Source organism: Aulostomus chinensis, chromosome 17, assembly GCF_037954235.1.
Source record: "Aulostomus chinensis isolate RoL2024-O1b breed Wild chromosome 17, RoL_Achi_v1.0, whole genome shotgun sequence".
Taxonomy (NCBI): Eukaryota; Metazoa; Chordata; class Actinopteri; order Syngnathiformes; family Aulostomidae; genus Aulostomus; species Aulostomus chinensis.
Window position 1 is genome coordinate 14,827,306 of NC_141336.1, and position 19,914 is coordinate 14,847,219.

Genomic DNA, 19,914 nt, shown 5'->3' on the forward strand with positions numbered 1-19,914 from the left:
ATCATAACAAAGATACTTTTCTGGCTGCTGTTTATGATGAAATTAATTGTTTGATTACTTCGATGTCCAAGAGAATGTTGGAGGTCTATTAGTTTCTGGCTTAAATAATCTTGGATTTACTGCAACAGAATATATAATTGCCTCTCATCTGCATCAAATGAAAAATACATTTTTACAATTTTTTTTCCCCCAGCAATCACGATCCACACACACCTCTTAATTTGTACAATGAAATAATTTCTAAACTGCATATTTATATTTGTTTTCCTATAAAGCAAAAGCGATGCTGAAATAATGTCACCAGCGAGATTATTTCCAAATATTTATTCTTGGCTAAAAATTCTCTACATTTTCTTCTTTTTTTTTTTGTTGAACCTCAATAGATAGTTTATACAGTTTGTACAATAACCACTCATCCCCTTCCAAAGCAAAGAAATCTTACACTGTGTACATTATGAACAACGGACCTGTACATAGACGACGCGCTTTCACACCTTTGCCGCAAAAAAAAAAAAAATCACTCCTCCAGTCTTAAGTAAGACTTCATCTGAAAAAAAAATCCAAAAACCTGATGCAAATTTGTTTAAAAAAACAAAATCCAGTTTAAATAAATGGCAACATGGTTCTTCTCCAGTCTTGCACGGCAAACCCCCCCCCCCCCAAAAAAACAGCAAAATGAATCACTTCAACAGGTTATAGACTGAGCTTAAAATACAGCCTGCGGCAGGAAGAGATCACGTGACGTGTGATCGTTGTAACGGCAGCAAAAACCAAACACACGGACCTGTCAGTAACATCTTGATTGAATTCAGTCAATTATGAATGAAATCGTTCGCCATCCAAATGTGTAGAGTGGTGTTACCATTATTTATCACTGCAATCAAACAAGAAATGAAAACTGAATGAGCAAACCTTCATTTTTATGCAAAAAAATAATAAAAATGCAGCTATTTGGACATTTTTTGATACGTTTTAAGGCACTTTTATCTTAAAACAGATTAGAATGTATTTTTTTGCTCTAACACAGCAAACACAGATCACGTGATTTTTAAAAAGAAGTTATAAAAACATAAATTTGCTCATCTGTGTCATTTTCTTCAGATTTCCGGAGCGTCTTTCCATCCGCTGATCAATCAGGGAGATCGTCTCTCTTTTAGGCACCGTGTTGCTAGTGATGATGAGTGAGTATCTAAGCACAGCTGGTTCAGTGTATTAGTGTATTACATGTAAACCTGGGTGAAGTTGTTGAGGTAACTGAGGAGAGAGAGAGAGAGAGAGAGAGAGAGAGAGAGAGAGAGAGAGACAGAGAGGTGCTTCCACCACCATCAGCTCTAGAATCAACCCTTCATTGTGGTAACTGGTGTCCAGTCAAAACGTTGCATGTCTGTAATAAAAGATTGTTTTAATGCAGCTTAACATTGGTTCATCGTGTACAGTGAGGTACTGTCAAAGTGCTGGGCTTCATGAAGCAGTCATAAAGATTATAATACTGTTTCCAGGCAGGTCACATGTCTTCAAGCTCCTTCAAGAGGAGAACGTCCTTCCTTTCATCAGTTGGATTTAATACTCGGGTCTCCTTCAAACGCCACCGGGCTGTTTGGCACGAACCTGTCCGCGCCACCCGTCCAGGATGACGCGTGTGTGCGTTGGGGGGTGGGGGGGTGGGGTGGGGGTGGTTGGCATCGCTCTGCTCAGATGAGTCGGGAGTTGCGGAGGTACTGGATGAGGACCTTGTAGATGAAGGTGTACTGAGACAAGGTCTGAACCATCATCATCCTCTGCTCGCGCAGCTTCGCCAGGACCGTTTTGACGTCCATCATCTGAAAGAGACAGATGAACCCAACCGTGGTTACAACACAACTGGTGTCATGTATTCACGACAGAACTAAAATAGTAGCGTGGACTGTACTTTTAGAGAGATGAATCAAACCCATGCGTGGTATTGGAATAACAAAACGAAGGAAAACTGGTGAGAAGACTGAGGCTTCGTTATTTACCTTCTCATTTGATTTTTCTTTTAGAACATTTTTTTAAAAACATTTTTTTTGGCCTTTCTCCCCCCAAAACAAGTGTGAGACACTGGGGTAATGTAATTAGTCATCAATTTGCATTAAAGTAAAATTAACAAATTAAGGTTTTCAGATTACTTGACCAATTTAAATTAGATGAACACGAGAAAACGTGTGTGTTCATGTGTGTGGTGTTAACTTGTCGCGCCGCTGTGGCGAAGGGTGGGACTTCGTTACCTCGTTGTGCTCCAGACAGGCGATCATGATCTCGGACAGGATGACCACTCCGGTCCGGCCCACTCCAGCGCTGCAGTGGACCAGCACGGGTAGGTTGGTGTTCTTTGGGTCACTGATGCTGTTGGTATGCCTCCTCACAGACTGGATCTCCTCCAGGTAGGCTGGCGGTTCAAACCACAACATTGAGATGAAACCATGCAGAGCGTCTGTCTATGCAGGTGAAGTGATCATAAACTCACTGAGGAAGCCTTTGAAGTCCTCCGGACAGCCGTGGTCGGGCCAGTCTGTGTACTGCAGGTGCCACACAGTTCTTTCTTGGCCCGTCAGGAGGTGTTTGATCTTTAACCCCGTGGTGGCGTAGCATCCAGACCCAGTGCGGAACCGCGTGGTGATCTTGAAGCGGCCGTAGGTCACCGTGTTATGCCGTGAACCAAGACGGGGCCAGTAGCGGAAGCTCTTTTCTCTGCCGCTCTCCTGGAAGAACCAAAGGACACGCGACTCTTAGTCCAGGTGGGGATGAGGGAACACAGAGGAATGTTGAGCATCAAACACACCTCTTCAGCAGTGACCATGGCAATGATGGAGACTCCCTGTTCCCAAACCATCTGCCAGAAGTCCTGGCACGTATTGGTGAGAGGACCCTGCGTGGCGATGTAGCTCCAGTCCTGCCCTCCTACTGTTATCTAAGGACACACACAGGGTCTCGTGAGTGATTCCTCTGAATACAGAGGCAGAACAGCAGAACATGAAGGGATTTTGGATGAATACGCTGCACAGAATTTTTAAATATTTTGATATCACAATTTAAAGATTCTGCCTTAGGTATTCACATACACAGGTTCCATACTTTGATGTGCGATGCATTGATGTAGCCTGTGTTGTTCTCCTTCGTGGGAACCAGTTCCACTCGGGTGTCGTCATACGGCAGGACGTCCTGGAAGCGGTTCTTGTCTCCGCTCTCAGGCAGCTGGGCGACAGTGCATTCCCCTGAAGGACGACGCTTTGGGATGCTCTCGTACTCCTTCAGCAACTCGCCCCTCTCCATGTGCTGCTCCAGTACTTTACACTGATACACAGAAAAACCAGGGGACAGTGAATGTGACACAGCCACTCAAGACACAGTTCTGAACCCACAGAGCAGTCGATTTGTACCTGCGGTGACATGATTGCAGGTTGAGCCTGAACATAAAAAAAACCTCAACCAGTAGTAACAGGAAATACTTGAGTGTATTCGCTTTTTATCCCTCCTTCCATTTTATTGCAGCAGTACTTTGTGTGATAGAATATGACGCCTTACGTCCTGACATCAAGATTAACAAGGCTAACCTGTGTGTGTGTGTGTGTGTGTGTCTTCTCCAGCCCGGAACAAGAATTGTCTGAGACGTTGTCCTTCATCCAACGCTCATAACAAAGCCTTACCTACCAGCAGCTGACTTGTGTCAACACAACCTGGTAATAAGATTTTTTTTTTCTTACCACATGACAAGAAAAAAAAAATTCTTATTACTATTCTTATTATTACCAAACATTACATTATGCATATTATGTTGCACTTTTTTTCCCCAAGGAGCAAATCAAGTAGCGTTAAGTACATCAACAGCTTTGGAGTTTCCTACCCTCTCATCGTTGGAGGCTCTTTCAGGCTCATCCTTGACTTCATTCTGCATCGGCTGCCTCGACACTGACAGGCCGTTGAGCTGCGCCACTTTCAGAGGGCCTAGTTTCTTCACCTCTAACCTTGCTCCTTTCTTCATGCCCTGGTGTGAAGAGTAGAGACAGAGAGAGAGAGAGAGAGTGAGAATGAATGTGCCAGGACCTCACAGACAGGGAGCAGCCAGACCAAAGGGAGGGACAGCGCAGCCTCGCTGGGGCTTTTCCTTGGGACAATGTCACCTGTCTGGTTTTCCAAGGCAGCACAACAACATTCTTCTGATATGTGTCGAGGCGAGCCTGTGTGCATCACTCAACGCTGGTTGGTGAAACTATTTTGAATGCTTCCTACATGACTATATGAATAGGGTGACAGAAGTCATGCGACTCAGATGAAAACAGCGCTGAATCAAAATCTCATTTGCCCCGGTACTACTTTGGACAATCTCGCCAAAATTTGGTCAACAAGTCCCATAAAAAGCATCAAATCAAGCACTTCCTGATTGCAGTGATACACTAGAAGTAAAATATAGTTTTATTTCCCTTTAAGATGCAACTGAGTAATAATTCAGTGGAAGAATTAGATTTTTCGACTTACATTTACCTCACACACTACCCTCCCCTTATTCGGAACGCGCAGCTAAAAGATCAATCACATTTAAAACTGATGCTTCTAAGATCTTTAGACACCAAATATAATCTCTCTGTGTTACGTCATAAAACCGTGCAAAAGTGGCGTTAAAGCACTCTTCTAATGATTTGAAAGGTATCAGGGGTGTCAGCTGACGGAGGTGAGAAAAGAAGGGATGGCTCTAAATTGGGAGGGGGATTTTTAGTGCTCACCGGAGGAGGTAAACCCTCCACTGTTTTCTTCCCAGGAGGAACATCGGACACCGGCCTCAGCTTGAAGTCTTTCTTGGGCTTCTGCTTAGCCTGGCCAGCCAGATCTCCCTCTGAGACGGAGGGCATGATCCTGGCCTGCCGCAGATCTGAGAGCAGGTAGAGAGGCTCGGTCTCCTGGATCAGAGCGTGAACCTTGTAGGTTAAGGAGCTGGTTATCGAGGGATCCAGCGAGGAGCCTATTGGATATGCAGGAGGGGGCTCGATGGGAGTTTGTTGATGCGTCAGAGAAGACAGAGTTGTAAAGCTGTGATGCTGCTGGTCAGAAATGATTGCTGTTGCATCCTGGGAGAGTGGAGTGTGACGTCCGGCGTCGTCCTCGAACTCTTCCTCTTCACCGCTGCTGTGAACCAGCATGGTGGCGTCAGAGAGAGATTTCTTGTGTCCGTAGTGAACGTCCTCCTTAATCTCACCCCTCTCCTCCGTCTTTGTGCGTTCAAGGAACACGTTGAGCTGAGAACCCTGAGAGCGTCCCCCGCTCATGACTGGAGGGGGTGTTGCAGTCTCAGCTGCTGAAGAGGACATGGTCCGCTCCTTGAATCTCATCCCTTCAAGACTATGTGCCAGTCCTGCGATCTCGATGGAATTACGCTTCTGAGCTAGCTGAGGGTGCCTGTGTGGGGGTCCACTGAACAGAGGCTCTGACACCTCCTGCAGAGAGTGAGCCACAGGCAAGCTGTCCTCTTGAAACGTTTGCACAGAGTGGTGCACACGGCGGGTGATGATCAGGTCTGGGTTGCTACTGCTGACATACAGGTGACGTGACAGGTCAGGTGTGCTGTTAGCAGGCCTAGGGTGGGCGTACGGGTAGGGTGGAGGTGGTCGATACACGTGGGTCCTCATTATGTTGGGGGCTGGATACTCTTGGGCTTGTTGTAACTGGACATTCGTGAGCTCTGGGACACTGACAGCCCCCACCACAGGTCTCCGCTCAGTAGGGTAAGGGTATGGAGATGGGCTGTGGAAGCTGGAGCCCAGGTGAAAGGGGTAGTGGTGGTGGTGGGCTGCACCACCGTGCTCCCCCCTGATCTCTGGCTGGCTGTAAACCAAAGGGTCCGGCCGACTGTAGGCGTACGAGTTTCCAATGTTAAGGTTCCTCATGGAGTGGCTCTGCCGGTGCTCTTGAGATAAAACCATGCCGCCCCCTCTGTTCTTTTGACGCATGACGGTCTCATAATCAGGGGTGGCTCGGTAGGAGGGTGGGATCAGAGCGCTGTGACGGTGCGAGGGGACGTAATCCGGCCTGGTAATATCGCTGGTGATGGAGGGATTGGAAGACATGGGTGAGGGCTGAAGATAGTGCTGAGGATTGGTTAGAGAGCTGGTGCTGTGGGCGCTGTAAACACTGCCGTTACGTAAGCGTCCTCCACTGCCATATTCCAGAGGACAACAATCCAGGCTGGTCTGAGAGTGGTAGTAGTACCCATTCTGACCGTTCATGTAAAGGTTGTCTGCGACGGAGCAGAAGCAGATGTTTTTTTTCACGTGGTTAATCATGTTTATATAACATTTGTGGATGTAAATTTAGCTTGAGTCACTTTATGTTCAGGGGTTACCTTGCGAGGATGTGTAGGGCTCCGTGAAATGGCCGTTGTAGTGCATTTGTGGAGGGGGCATCATGTAGGCCTGGGGCTTTGGCTGGAAACCAACAAGAAAAATTATTGCTCATATGATCCAAGAGTAAGATTGTGTATGACACACAAAAGGATGTGATGCAAGCAGGGAATGTCAGTAACATTTTAGAAAAGCGTTTTCTGTTTGTTTTATTAAATTGAGCGCACATCTGCATGATTTACCAGGGATATTCTGGTGGAGGATCTCCGTCTGACTGGATTGACGACTGTGGGCTGAGTTTGCCTGGTGAGACAACAAAAGTCAATCAATAATATAAATATTAAAAAAAATCCAGATGACCACAACTAATTCTACTAAAACTTCTGCCAAAATCTTACATTGAGGAAGTAAAAACATTTTACACCTTAACACTTTCAAATGTGACATTACTGCATTAGTCTCTTTGGACAATCCCTCTGACATTTTTAGTTATTCTTGCTTTGTCGGGGGGGGGGGCCTTTCAAGAGCGCTCCAGTAAATCTGGACAGGAGTTGTTTTCATTTTGATAGGCACGCATTCAACAAAATATGCCTGGTTAAAAAAAGGCACCAAGAATGGTGATCCAATTCTTTAATTTTCATTTGCCAGGATGTCCCATTTTTCTCCCAGACGAAGATTAACCAAATTTGTAAATTCCCTCTCCTTGGATGGAAAATTTTACGTCTTCACAACCCAGGGCCGTTTTATATACACAGATCCTGTTGCTATGGCGTTGTTTGCTGTGTAACAAGGAGGGGATAGGTGTTGCCGTACTGTAGGCGGTGGCTAACTGTGCTGCTCACCCCTTATTAGAAGGCAGAGAGGGACGAGAGAGCATTGGAAAGCGAGGAAAGGATAGAGTGAGAAGGGACTTCTGGGAGCCCTCAGAAGGCAGGGGGTCACACTCCTCTCTGAAGAGAGAGAGGAGGAGCATAGAGGTGAGGCCACACCAAAGAGGAGTCGAAACAAGAGAAAACCACTCACAAAGAGACAGGAACTCGACTAGACGTGTAATTAAAGAAACTTACAGGCTGCTCTTGTTAATCTTATAAAACTTGAGTCTTGCCAGACACATCCGGCACACATATTTGGAGGTTTCCATGTCTTCCTACACACACACACAAACACACACACACACACACACACACAAAACAGGAGATGAAAAAAAGATAATTAAATGGTGAGACAATCAGCAGGGCCAGTGTTTGTCTGGTTGTAAAAGTTATGACATTCCTGCCCTCTAATGCCTTTACGCAGAGTTTCAGCAAATGGTATGTGACTTAATGACCCACACATAAGTGACATAGCCAAACAACCCCACCCACACTCACACACAAACACAGGTGCATTGTTAACACTCGCTGATGGTAAGCTCTGCCACAATTTTGCTAAACCCACTAAGAGACCACAATGTCCCAGGAGACAGGGAGAGGAAAGAAGGTGAAGTGGCAGCTCAGACTTACGGTCTGGAACTGAACACTCTCCTCTCTGTTGGCGAGCTCTAGGGCAAAGAAGGACCTGTTGTGACTCATGTTGGTAATTTCATTCCACCTACACAACCAATTAAACACAGAGAGGGAGAGGGAGAGAGAGAGAGAGAGTGAGAGAGAGACATGATGATGTCACAGCGGTTGCAACATTATATATATATATATATATATATATATATATATATATATATATATATATAAAAATGTTTAAGAGACTGGGTGATACTTTTTTACAGAGAACAATAAAGAACCTGTAAGAGAGTGAGAGTCAGGAGGCGCTGGTGCTCGTATGTAGATACGGTTCAGCCAAGGTCAATAAAGCTCAGTCATTTGAGTGACAGAAAAATCTCCTGCAGCCTTTATCAGCAATCACACTCACCCTGACTCATTTCCTCTGAGAACTCCTTCAGGGACATTACACGAAGAAAACCTCCAAAGTTCTACCAAACTAAATCTACACACGAGAGTCATGTGACTGAACATAATAACTCTTGAAAGATCCAAATCTTTATATGGCATGCAATTAGTTGCTTTAAAAGTCACATAAAAATGCCTGTTTTGAAATCGATTCGAGACGTACCTAAATAAATTGATCAGCCTGCCATTTTTGTGCTTGACAAAGATGCCATCCAGGCAGGATCCCAGTGTAACATCTGTGCCTGTGTTGTCCTGTTTGAATCAAAAGAAAACAGCCTGTTATGTTGACGATAGACAGATTTTTTTGTTTTTTGTTTTTTCAATATGTCGAATTTTCGTTTTGCCTTCAGACTCCGGTTGTCCAGCGTCATTTCAGTTTCAACAGTACCTTGGCTTGGTAGCTTTCCTGGCCGTAACCTTCCATCTTCTCCACCTCCTGCATGTACAACATCTCCGCCTCGGGGGCTGGCAAACCCCTGAGAAATACAGATATATCTTCTCAGCAAATGTTCAAATCAAGTACTATATAAAAGGAAAATGAGGTTTTGATTCTACACCAACTTTATTGGGAATTTTCAACCTTTTCCAAGTTGACTACCATGTGGCCAGGGTGACATTAATTAATCAGGATGGATCAAGCCAAACAACAAGTGAGCATAATGCTTTGAAAACCACCTAACCTGAAGGACTGATAGAGAAGAGCCACTTTCTGAGTGGCCTCCTCCAGTACTCGCTCATCCTGGATCCAGTCCTATAAAGACAGAGGCAAATTTTAATCATAAAAAAATACAACACAATGTCTGATGCAGTTTTCCTTTCACAAGTTGCTCACACTAAATGGATGCTTACAATAGGGAACAGCACAAACTTCTGAAGGAACTCCTGAGAATCATAGCGATTGAAGTCCCCGAAATCAGCTGCAGACAAACAGAAAGACGCACTGAATGAAAAAAAGACAGTCGGGCACAATGTGCTTACCCCCTGAATGAATCCCATTAAATGTTCTGCAGTCAGTGCACTGCAAAAACTGCATTCATGATGACAAGACTAGACTAATTTTAGGAGAGGAGGGGTTTGTTGTGGAGGGGAATCGCTTCAGTGTCTAACAACATGCAGTCCAAAATTGTTACAGCTCCAGCCTGCCTGCTGGCAACACTCACAACTATGCAGGGTATCCCAGGCATCAGCAGTGTTCAACAGCTACAACTGCCCTTCACTCCCAACAGGCGCTACACAGCTTGATTTACGCTAAAAGTTGCTATCTGTGCATGACAATCTAAGCAGTAGCTATATTTTAAGGGAACTTGCAAAGAGCTTCTTCACAGCACAAATGACATGTCATTTGAACATGTCGGCAACAGTAAGTGATCTCAGTGGCTTCGCTATGCTAAAATCCAGGCCAGCAAAATGCAGTGCCTGATATAACTTTGCCAACGGTGTTCGAGATTCTTCTGGCAGGGCAGAAGTTGGAGGATCTGTCTGGGCTTAAGGATCATGGAAAAGGACTCCATGTTTACGAACACACATATACACACCTCTGACCAATTATGGGCTGTTTGATGGTGTTTGTTAATTAATGTCTATTACAAGAATCATGATATTTGTAAACTTAACAAATGTCAAGTGAATGCACGGATAATTGAGACCAACTAAGGGGGGCTACAGATATTTCTGGGGGTAAACAACTGAATAGCTGACATTATATTTTAATATTCCAGAAAATTAAGATAATATTAAAAATTAAAATACCAGAAAAAGGTGTCGTTTTTGTTTGCTTATCATTTTATTTTCTTTCCTGCTCAGAAATCAGTACAAATTATTATTATGGTTTTAACAGTTTTTTTTTTCTCCCTTTTTTTGTAGATGTGAGGTGGAGATTGGTGTTGGTAATTACAGATAATTACTTTCCAGATAGTGCGAGATATTCATATTACCTTGCACTGCTAGGCTAGCTAAACGTATAGCTTGGTCTAATGTGCAGGAGATCCTGCCCCCCAGAACATCCTTCTTCAACTGTAGGTAATACTGATATCTGTGGAGACATAGAAGATTACGGTAGTACGGGGACAAACAAGGAGCCTAAACTCAAATGTGGATCTTACTTCATTTTTTAAAAAGGTCTAATTTTTTTGTTCAGTATTCCTGAAACGAACGATTAGCGGCTCGGACAAAACACTTCCACACCAATGGAACATCACCTCGTGATCTCCTGTTGCAGTTGGGTGATGCTGGGTATGTAAAACACAACTCCAAAGTAAACCGTTGGCTCCAGTCCATACTTGTCCAGCTGCTTTTTCAGCGGCTTCTCCAAGTCAATCCATCTCTGCTGGTTCTGTTTGTTGAAGTACCACAAACTGAAGTATGTAATCTAACAAGGAAAGAAAACAAAAACAACGTGATCAGGGAAACTCAGCATTGATTGGTATTGAAAGGGAGAGTTGGGGGAAAAAAATAAATAACACAGACGCTTATGTCACTTTGAGTTCATGCACTCTCAGAGCTGACGATGAAATAACCTTTGCTTATTATCAATTTGTAATGATACAATGAAAAAGAAGTAATAGCAAATAAATATGCAACCTGTAATCCACCATTCGCTCTCTGTATCAGTGCAGTGGCTTTGAGCAATTATATGAGTAAAAAAAGGCAAACTGGTTATCAGAGTTTAGCTGGTCTTATCTGACAAAAACTTCAGCAAAATCACTTTCTTACTGAGAATCTGAGTCTCAAAAGTCATTTATATATTTGAACATACATACCTCTCTCAACTCCAGTCTCTGAGCAACTGCCTCCAAACATTCCTGTCCTGTGCTCTCCACAGAAAGTGTAAATTCAACAAACTCTCCATTGAGCTGCTGAATCCGAGTGACTAGGCAGCTCTTGCTTGAAACTATATACCTTCGAGTCCTTTTGAGTTTCAAGCCAAATGGCAAGGGCATGTTTCACACTTCTTCAAGAGGTATGTCCCCTCTTAATCCAGAGATATTATTCTCCTTGGTGCCCCTTTGAAACGTACATGAACATCAACATCTTCCTGTGGGCAGACCTGAAAGTCGAGGCAAGGAACATGTCAGAATATTAACCAAACTACATCAATAATATTACAGAAAAGGGATGCTTGCCGGAATGAAAACCAGTTTACTGATGTGCCGTATCTTTGGCATAAAAATTGTGCAAGGCAATGTCTGACATAAACACATAATCCAGAGCAGTTAGATTTTTTTTAACTCAAGAGACAACGGATTTACAACAGCTGGACTGGTCGCTATAATTCATGTAAATTAGTGTGTTTCCCAGCTATTAATCCAAGCCTGTGGTTCCATTGAACCTCTTCCAGGGAATAGCCTGATCCAGACATTTACAAATGCGAACTGATTCCAAACGCAACAGGATAACTTTCTAGCGCTGGATCCGACCCTGTCATGTCCCATCTGCCTTCCACAACTATCTTGCATCGATCGCGGTACACACGATCCGGCAACAACCTACGTTACTACTTAGCTTAATGCTAGCTTAGCAACAAACACGCTCCTAATAAGTTCACTCCAAAGGTTTTCTTTAACTTCAGCAACTTCCCACTTTACACTATTGCTTCTTATTCAACTTAGCATTAAATTAACCACAACTTATTTAGTTTTGACGTTGGCCAGCTACCTACCAATCCAACAAATAGACGACACCCTTGGGAAGCTGACGTCGCCGGTAAATATTTTGAGGAAAGACAAAAAAAACAAAACATTTGGCGTTACCGTTAGCCGTCCGATACAACAGGGTCCAGCTAGGATGGAGTCGCCATGAAGGTCTACTTATTAAAGCCTTTTTAAGTGTCTAGCAAAACTGCAGAATGCTCATTTGTCTTTGGTTTGTTTCTGGATCAAAACGAATAAAACACTCCATGCCTCTCGGTCATACAGTTCACTCAGGTTCCAAGCGTGTTTCGCTTCCTGGGATTGGAAGCGCAACAAGTGTTTTCCGTATACATCCGCGGACCTATACTATAGCTTTTGTTCTTCGGCGTCATACATGACCGAAGCAGCAGTTAATCTGATAGAACTCATGCTAAAAAACAAAAAATCATAAAAATGTTATCGTTGATACTATTTTGGAAAGCAAACGTTTAAAATGTATTCTAGTGCCTTCACCGCGGAGGGATACAAAAGGGGGGGGGCAGAGTCGTGACATCAGACAGCTGGAATGCCGAGCGGTGAGAATGCCAGAAATGGGACAGCTGCCTGGAACTGCTGGCTGCTGACCTGTCTGTGTTTACCGTTTGCATTGACTGACAGCTGTAATCGCAAACACACGATATTGTGCAGTGATAAAACACTTTCTCGCTCTTACTGTTTGCTAAATAGCCAAAGTCGCATTCCTCTTTAATGTGGCAATAATGAAATATTTGCTCTGGGTTGAGAAAGTAAGAAGCCCAAGTAAATAACCAGTACAGAATAATAGAAAATTTATTGCAAATGTAAAGACACTTTCTGGTGGCAGTCAAATCATTGTGGCTACCTATCAGAGGCAATAACGCAATAAAGAATTACAATTCTAAAAAAAAAAAGAAAAATGTAAACTGCAGCTACAGCATACTGATGGGGCACTCTCTGCAATCCACACAAACTAAAATTTACTATTAATTTCACACACTTACGTAGTGCTAGGGCTATCTTGCAGATCCACATATAATAGTCACAGTGAGGCAATAGATAATTTGAGCATTCACCCGGAGATCTGTTAGTGTTCCATTTTATTATCGACCAAATTTTTGCCACTAATGCGCGATATCCTCATCCTGCTGATCTAAAAGGAAAAAAAAGGCAAATTAATCTACACTACACTTTTGAGGCTTTTAGCAAATAAGCAATTTATATATATATATATATATATATATATATATATATATATATATATATATATATATATATATATATATATCTATATCTTCAAAAACACTCTCGGTAATAGAAGCTCTACAGGACATTCAGTTTGAATACGAACTCAGAATTCGTCGTCACTTGTATGCTGCTCATCTTCAGTCCCCATCTTATCGTAGTATTTATTGCTGGTAACACGCAGAGACTCTGACAAACTTCTTCCAAGGTCTTCAAGCTCTTTGGAATGTTCCTCTTCTGCAACTTCTGCTTGATCTTGATGGAATCCCTCGTCTCCGGAGCACGTGGTGTGTTCGTGGTTTTGACTGATGGTGTCTTTAATGGTTCGTCCATCAGCCGGATGTGGATCTTCCTCATAAGTTTGGCTATTATTGGAAAGAGGAGAGCCAGTGCCCTGATCCTGATTCTCATCTTCTTCGTTAGTTTTAACTTGTGAAGAGGAACGCTGTGGTGTAGAAGTCACTGAGGGGTCAGTGTAATCTGGTGAATCACAGCATTTACTCAGTGACGCATAAAGGAAATGGTGGTCTTTGGTCTTCACCTGTTTTGAACTCCCAGGTTCCGGCTGTGGTAGAAGGGTATCGAGCCAGTAATTCTCTTTTTTGTCCACCTCTGTCCAGGAGGAAGAGGAGGCTGTGGTTGGCTCCTCAAAGTCTTTGCGCAGAACATCCATAAGGTGGCGCATTTTAGCCTTAAAAACAAGTGACACAATTACAAGCGTAAGAAGGAGCCCTCTGCTCCTGCGTTTCAAAACCAGCAGACACAATAATCACTCAGCTCAGTTTTTATCCTGCATGTTATCATTGACTTACTTCATTAAGGCGATGTCGATTCATGTCAATATGCCGCTTTATCACCCGGTCCACAGTCCTTTAACAAGATCACGTAACCATTAGAATCAAATTATTTAACTATATGTATCACTATAATCTTTATTTATTCTGCAAAGGCTGAAAATATCCAGGGACTCTATCTGTGTATCTGTAATGTAAAGCAGCGTCAACAGCAAAGTCAAACCTGTCAGTAATGAATTCCTTGGACAAGATCTCCTCTGTTACATCAGAGATGAATTCCAGGTACATTAATTCTTCCTCCCTGTTTAAGGAACGAGGAAATTAATTCATTTCAAACTTTATATGACTTAAAATCTGCAATCCTTAATAATCAAAGGCTTTATAAAAATAAAGCAATCTCAGAGATCACTTACTCTGCAGATCTGTGTTTCACCCTGGAAGATTTTCCACCTTCAGGTGAGATCCTAAAAGACAGAGATTTCATTTTTTTATAACCCCAATATCGTGCATTAAGAGTAAAACACAAATTGTAATACGTGATTTTTACCTGGATGAGAAGTCAAAGAAATCAGCGTCTCTGCATTTATTTGTTTGAGTTTGTTTAGAAAAATATGTGCCATTGAACTTGTCATCAGACCACCGACGCTCGGGATACGATTCCTAAAAAAACAAACAAAAAAATTAAAATAAAACGGGATATTCAATACTGACTGAATATGCACTGAGGCTTCTATACACACCATAAACAATTCACTATCAATAGTTTATTGTTTCAAAGGGACACTAAGAGCATAACTGACCTAAACTGAATGTAATTATTCTCTTTTAAGGTACACAATTGCCTACTAAAAAAAACAACAAAAAAACACATTTGCTGAATGCTATCATTAAATAATAACTTTTCTAACGCATGAAGATTCCATTTGCCATAACACTCTTATGTCAGTTTATTTGGAGATTATTTTTCAGTTCTTATCAGAACAAACAGCAAACTAAAATACATAATGCAACATGCACTTGTTAAACATGTGTGTGAATAATTCTAATAAATCCTCTTAATTACCTGAGATACCTCACAAAAATCCTCCTCATATTCCTTGTTTTTTGTGCTGCACAAAAGAGTTCATATTAAAGTCTGAGAACATAATAGGACATGATGAATTGATTCTTTTGAGACCCATTAAAATGTCTGTTAGGTACCTTGTGTGATGTAACTCCTGTTGCTTCAGCCTTGAGTTGGTATGGTCCTGAGCGGCGCTCCTTCGTGGTGATCTGTAGTAGCGATACTTGGACAGGTAGGAGCTCTTATCTGACTTCAGGGTCTTTGGTGTGAAAGGTTTGTAATGGGTAAAGTGCTGTGAGTGTTTCTGGAGCAGGTCTCCGCTGTATGTCTTCTGGACGGGGTCCTGGAAAGTCCTGTAGCAGCTTGGAGCTCCTGAGTTTGCCAGTGAACATGCTGACTGTGAAGCTGCCTCTGGGCTCTGGTACTTTAGTTCTGAGGCTGAATGACGACGATGACGGGAACGGTTCTGAGAGCCCGTTCCATATGATGGATAGACGATCTCCTTTGCATGAAAGGAGGTGCAGAACCTCGGGCTGGAGACTGTGGAGCTTCTTGAGCAGAAGTAGGGGCTGTCATCATTCCGCACAGATGATGTACTCTAAAAAAAGGAAATACCCTGAGTTAGATTTAGTTCGTACTGAATAAGATGAGGGACAAATTCTATTGACTTCGGTCCTGTTCAGACCAACAACTTATGAACACACCTCGGGTGCACTGAGATTAGGGATGCCCAATATTGCCGATATCCAATACACCAATATCTTAACAGTGGATTTGGCCTTTACACCGATACATTTAAAAAGAACTGACAACTGCCGATACCAATGCCATGCCGATATTATCGATCATCCCTAATTGAGAGCTGAGCAACTTGAGCCACAAATGGCCACAATCTTTGAGCAATGGGATTGAAAATGAAACCGAAGCTGATTTCCATGTACATACGCATGTGGATACAAACCTCAGCCTGTTTAATAATTTAAAAATGCCCACAGAGATCTACAGTTGCTGCATCTCTCTATTCAGGCACAGCATTGTGGGTCTTTGTTGATAATGAGCGTATGAATTGACACATCTTGCATACTTCACTCAAAAAAGGGTCATTTGCTTTTAAAGTACTCACTCTTTGGTATCTTGAACTCACAAATAAGTTTTCCCCCACTGCACAACTCCTTGGTGACTCCAGAGGTCAAAAACACCAGCTACATATGATTAGCTTGAGGCTAATCAAGGCCGACTACAAACAACGGCAAAATTGTCCAAAATGTCAGTTAATAAACTCTTAAATGCATCGTTCAGAATAATCCAAGTCGTCTTAATCCATCCACAGACTCATTAATCCACAAACAGCATTTGCACCACTTGCGCAAACGTCTGGATAAAGAAGACGTGGATTATACCAGATGATGTGTTTGTGTGTATGAACGAACGTTTTGGACAGTTTTGCTGTTGTGAGTAGACAGTATCCATTAACTTCAAGCTTAAAATATGTGGCTGGATTTTTCTGACTTCTGAGACACCAAGACGTAATGTAGCAGGGGGGAGGAGTGTCTTTGTCAAACCATGACACCTTACTGTGAGTCACTGAAAGGTACATTGTATTTTTTGGGGGTTAAGAAACACTTAAACATGAGGTTAAGAATTGAAAAAGTCATTGGTAAAAGAGTTCCTGCCTGGGCTGAAGAGCAGGAGGCTCTGCTGTTCCTCTGAGAGAGAGAGTAGGCTGACTGGGGACGACCTCCTTTCCTCAACTGTTCCTTTCTGATCTGGTCATTATCTGTTGACAAGGAGGAAAGGAAAACACACGCACACACACAAACATCCAGAGTAAATAATCAAGGACAAAAAAACTGTTTCTCACATACTATTTGACTTTTTTCTTACATTCACCCCCTCATTGCACATATACTCAACACATCTCTCACTATTCTGTAAAAAAAAAAAAAAAAAAAAGAGTCAGTTACAATTTATTGCTCCCACTTATGCTCTATCCGTCCCCATTAACCTTCATATTCCTTAGATGTGTTTTCACAGGCAATATGAGTACATCTGTACAAGTATGACAGCACACTCTTAAGAAGGCAATAACATGACCTATATCATTAGTGGTAAAGCTGAGCTAAATCCTGTACTCAAATATGGGTGCTGGCAGTGCACTATTGCTAACTGAGGCAACAGTCAGTGCAACAGTTGCTTTCTGATGGCAACTACTGACTGTAAATAACAACATGCATTATTATTACACATGTTATTATACATTTATTACTCTACTACTTACACTTCACACTTCGTATCAAGCTTTTGGGTACTGAGGTATCAATGGCAGCTGTGAGAGAAGACAAAGTACATGTTAACAACAGATCATACACAATTTCTGCCACTTCCACGTCAATATGTACGCAAGACCTGGAAGTAAATAAGGCGCTGTAAGCATCAAACACCTCATAACTCACCTTTAGCAGAGAAAACCTTTTTGTAATGAGATACCATGTGATCTCTAATAATGGACTGTGTCAACTTGCTGGAGGAGCGAGGGCAAAAAGCTGAAAACAAAAGACAGCAGGCAAGAGAACTGTTAAAAGTTATCTCACTAAAGAAAAAGACTTAAGCTTGTTTTTTTTTTGTGATAGCAGATATGAATACTCACGGCTACTTTTCTGAGTCGACCCTCTTAGATCGAGGCTGGACCCAGCTCTGGAGGATGTACTCCCTAAAATAAAGATATGGGTGAATATTTAGTCACCATACCAAGCTGTTGTTGTTGTTTTTGACTGACGACTGATAATGGCTTCCTTATGTACATAAAATATTAACAATGCATTTTAATTCATTTGGTGAAAAGAGATGATCAGTAGATTTCTTTAAAGCTTGCAGGTTTTGTTTTTTTAGAAAAATAATCCAACTTTTACAGGCACTTGGCTGAAAAAAAATCTGCATTGACGTTTGTCACCTTTGTCTCAACAAACAAATACCATCGAATATTATTTTCATTTTGCTGTTTTCTCATCATAGACCATGTCATACAATTTCTTATTTTCACTTATTATAATCTTGTTTTCCCTTATTTTTCAAGCTTGATTTCCCAAGGGCATAGTTGCAAAATTGCTTCTACACAATTTCACAACTTCAGTTGAAAAAAAAAGGCATTTTTCATCTTTTAGACAGAGTGAAGAGAAACTTTAAACAGCCCCAGTAAAATGTATGTGTATTCACTGTTTCTTGAAGTGTTCAGCTAATTTGGGTTAATAGCATAAGGCAAAGAATGACTGAACAAATACACAGAATACTAGACGTACGGTAAACTTTGCGCTAGCAAACGATACTAAGTTTGTTCAGTTTGATTTGATCGTTATTGAAAACAGTCGAGATTAGAAAAATATTGGACATGGTCCAGATAAATTTACAGTCACATAAATGAATGAGCACATTAATCTGCGAATGAGCAGATTAAGCTGTGAATGAGCACATTAAACTTCCGACGGATAAAGCCTTGCTGACTGTGTATATCGCATGGCTAACTGATGCTAAAGCTAACTGCATTTACATACCTATTCTCGATTCCATTACATTCAGCGTATCCCATTTTCCACAAAAATATCCATAAGCAGACACAACAGAGATTCTTTACGCGCAGAAACTACAGTGTACACTACTGTAAACATTTTGACACTAAAAATGTTAAAGTAACACTCTAATGGTCGCTGATAAGCAGATGAGGGGTAAAGCCAAGCTTCCCCGTCGCCATGCTGGTTGCTATGATTGCTTTCGTCATCACGCACAAGCGTAAACCGAGCGCTCCCCCTCCCCCCCAACCAGAGGAGAAAACAATCTAGTTGTTCATTTACATTGATTTATGCTGGCTTTTACACGTCTTTCAAAATGTTGACTGACACAGCATGCAACAGTAATACTAAATGACTCTTATATTACATGAAAATATGTGTTATATACGATTTCTGGTGTGAACGTGGCATTTTTATACCCACAATTTGTACACCAGACAAATAGGCAGGTGGAGCCAGTGTGAAGCCAATTAACTGCCAGCCTTTTGTCCCCAGTGAATATAAAACACAATAGTGTGCATGCAACCCCGGTCTCTGCCTGACGATTAAAGGCACGGCCATACAGATGTCATGAATTTGATGCAATTAGCACTATTACAATTAAAAAGCAGAAAACAGTAAAAATCTACCATGTGTGACAGATCTCATGTGTGATTCTTCCCCTGGGCCTCCTGAGTCAAGTAACGTTACTCTTCAGACAAATATATCCAGCGCTTGCTCAAACTAACGCCATCATTTGCAGCAACAGTCTGTGTGAAAATGCGCTCAATGTGCAAACACAGGGTGGAATAAATCCCTTTTGACCCCTTTCATCATTTACCAACAAAGTATCAGAACTTTCTTTTGTTACTTCTATTAAACAGCAGAGCAGTTTTACTCTTCCACCAGTCTCGCCTTGTTTAGCTTTTTCCTTTTTTACGCACTTTGATTCTTTTTGGAAGAGTCAAACTGATTTACAATAGTCTAATCATAGTCTTCTTTTTGCTGCTCTCTCAAACTGAATGACAAAAGAAAGTGACTACAACTGAATGCCAAATGTTTATGAGTTAAATATTTTCATGGATATTGAGCTGAGAAAAATGAAATGCACAATTTTTTATTAAATATGAATCAAAAATCCATATAATTCAGGCCCAAAACAGATCACAGTGAAATGTATCCTTCAGAGCAGTGCGCATATGCAATGCAGCACACAAGGACCAGCAGCTCTTTCTGCTGCCTCACTGGTCAAACTAACTAACAAGATTTCCTGATATTAATGTCTTTGTCTTTAGATCCTTGACAAAATCCACACAGAAAAACAATACAA

General features: G+C 41.9%; 2 protein-coding genes across 6 annotated transcripts; both read right to left on the reverse strand.

The window, feature by feature from the left end:
• Positions 1–11: 11 nt before the first annotated feature.
• Positions 12–12,266, reverse strand: ptpn21 (protein tyrosine phosphatase non-receptor type 21). 3 transcript variants are annotated; one of them, XM_086182479.1, is made up of 20 exons: positions 12,046–12,266; positions 11,056–11,342; positions 10,495–10,664; positions 10,231–10,328; positions 9,146–9,213; positions 8,977–9,047; positions 8,685–8,772; positions 8,460–8,548; positions 7,853–7,940; positions 7,418–7,497; positions 7,193–7,300; positions 6,593–6,653; positions 6,353–6,434; positions 4,740–6,247; positions 3,863–4,003; positions 3,094–3,312; positions 2,801–2,929; positions 2,486–2,720; positions 2,247–2,407; positions 12–1,820 (listed from the first exon to the last, which is right to left on the reverse strand). In XM_086182479.1, exons 2-20 carry the CDS (start codon positions 11,233–11,235, stop codon positions 1,692–1,694), a joined length of 3,705 nt encoding a protein of 1,234 aa, XP_086038605.1. In that variant the 5' UTR covers positions 11,236–11,342; positions 12,046–12,266; the 3' UTR covers positions 12–1,691. The 3 variants fall into 3 exon arrangements, with proteins under 3 accessions (XP_086038605.1, XP_086038606.1, XP_086038607.1); XM_086182480.1 differs by having other exon boundaries at positions 11,955–12,266; XM_086182481.1 differs by lacking the exon at positions 7,193–7,300 and having other exon boundaries at positions 13–1,820.
• A 448-nt stretch (positions 12,267–12,714) lies between these two features.
• Positions 12,715–18,784, reverse strand: spata7 (spermatogenesis associated 7). 3 transcript variants are annotated; one of them, XM_086182451.1, is made up of 13 exons: positions 18,591–18,784; positions 17,690–17,752; positions 17,496–17,585; positions 17,321–17,368; positions 16,716–16,819; positions 15,180–15,640; positions 15,043–15,088; positions 14,527–14,639; positions 14,393–14,443; positions 14,203–14,280; positions 13,998–14,055; positions 13,727–13,876; positions 12,715–13,630 (listed from the first exon to the last, which is right to left on the reverse strand). In XM_086182451.1, exons 1-13 carry the CDS (start codon positions 18,604–18,606, stop codon positions 13,292–13,294), a joined length of 1,617 nt encoding a protein of 538 aa, XP_086038577.1. In that variant the 5' UTR covers positions 18,607–18,784; the 3' UTR covers positions 12,715–13,291. The 3 variants fall into 3 exon arrangements, with proteins under 3 accessions (XP_086038577.1, XP_086038575.1, XP_086038576.1); XM_086182450.1 differs by having other exon boundaries at positions 12,717–13,093; positions 13,292–13,876; XM_086182449.1 differs by having other exon boundaries at positions 12,716–13,876.
• Between the last annotated feature and the right edge of the window lie 1,130 nt (positions 18,785–19,914).

Coding starts and splice junctions, on each gene's coding strand:
- spata7 (XM_086182449.1), bottom strand. Junction 14,640..15,042: donor ATTTTTGTGAGGTATCTCAG/GTAATTAAGAGG, acceptor TTGTTTTTTTAG/GAATCGTATCCCGAGCGTCG. Junction 14,281..14,392: donor GTGAAACACAGATCTGCAGA/GTAAGTGATCTC, acceptor TTCCTTAAACAG/GGAGGAAGAATTAATGTACC.
- ptpn21 (XM_086182479.1), bottom strand. CDS start 11,235: ATGCCCTTGCCATTTGGCTTGAAACTCAAAAGGACTCGAAGGTATATA. Junction 7,498..7,852: donor AGAGTGTTCAGTTCCAGACC/GTAAGTCTGAGC, acceptor GTGTGTGTGTAG/GAAGACATGGAAACCTCCAA. Junction 1,821..2,246: donor CCTGTCTGGAGCACAACGAG/GTAACGAAGTCC, acceptor TGTCTCTTTCAG/ATGATGGACGTCAAAACGGT.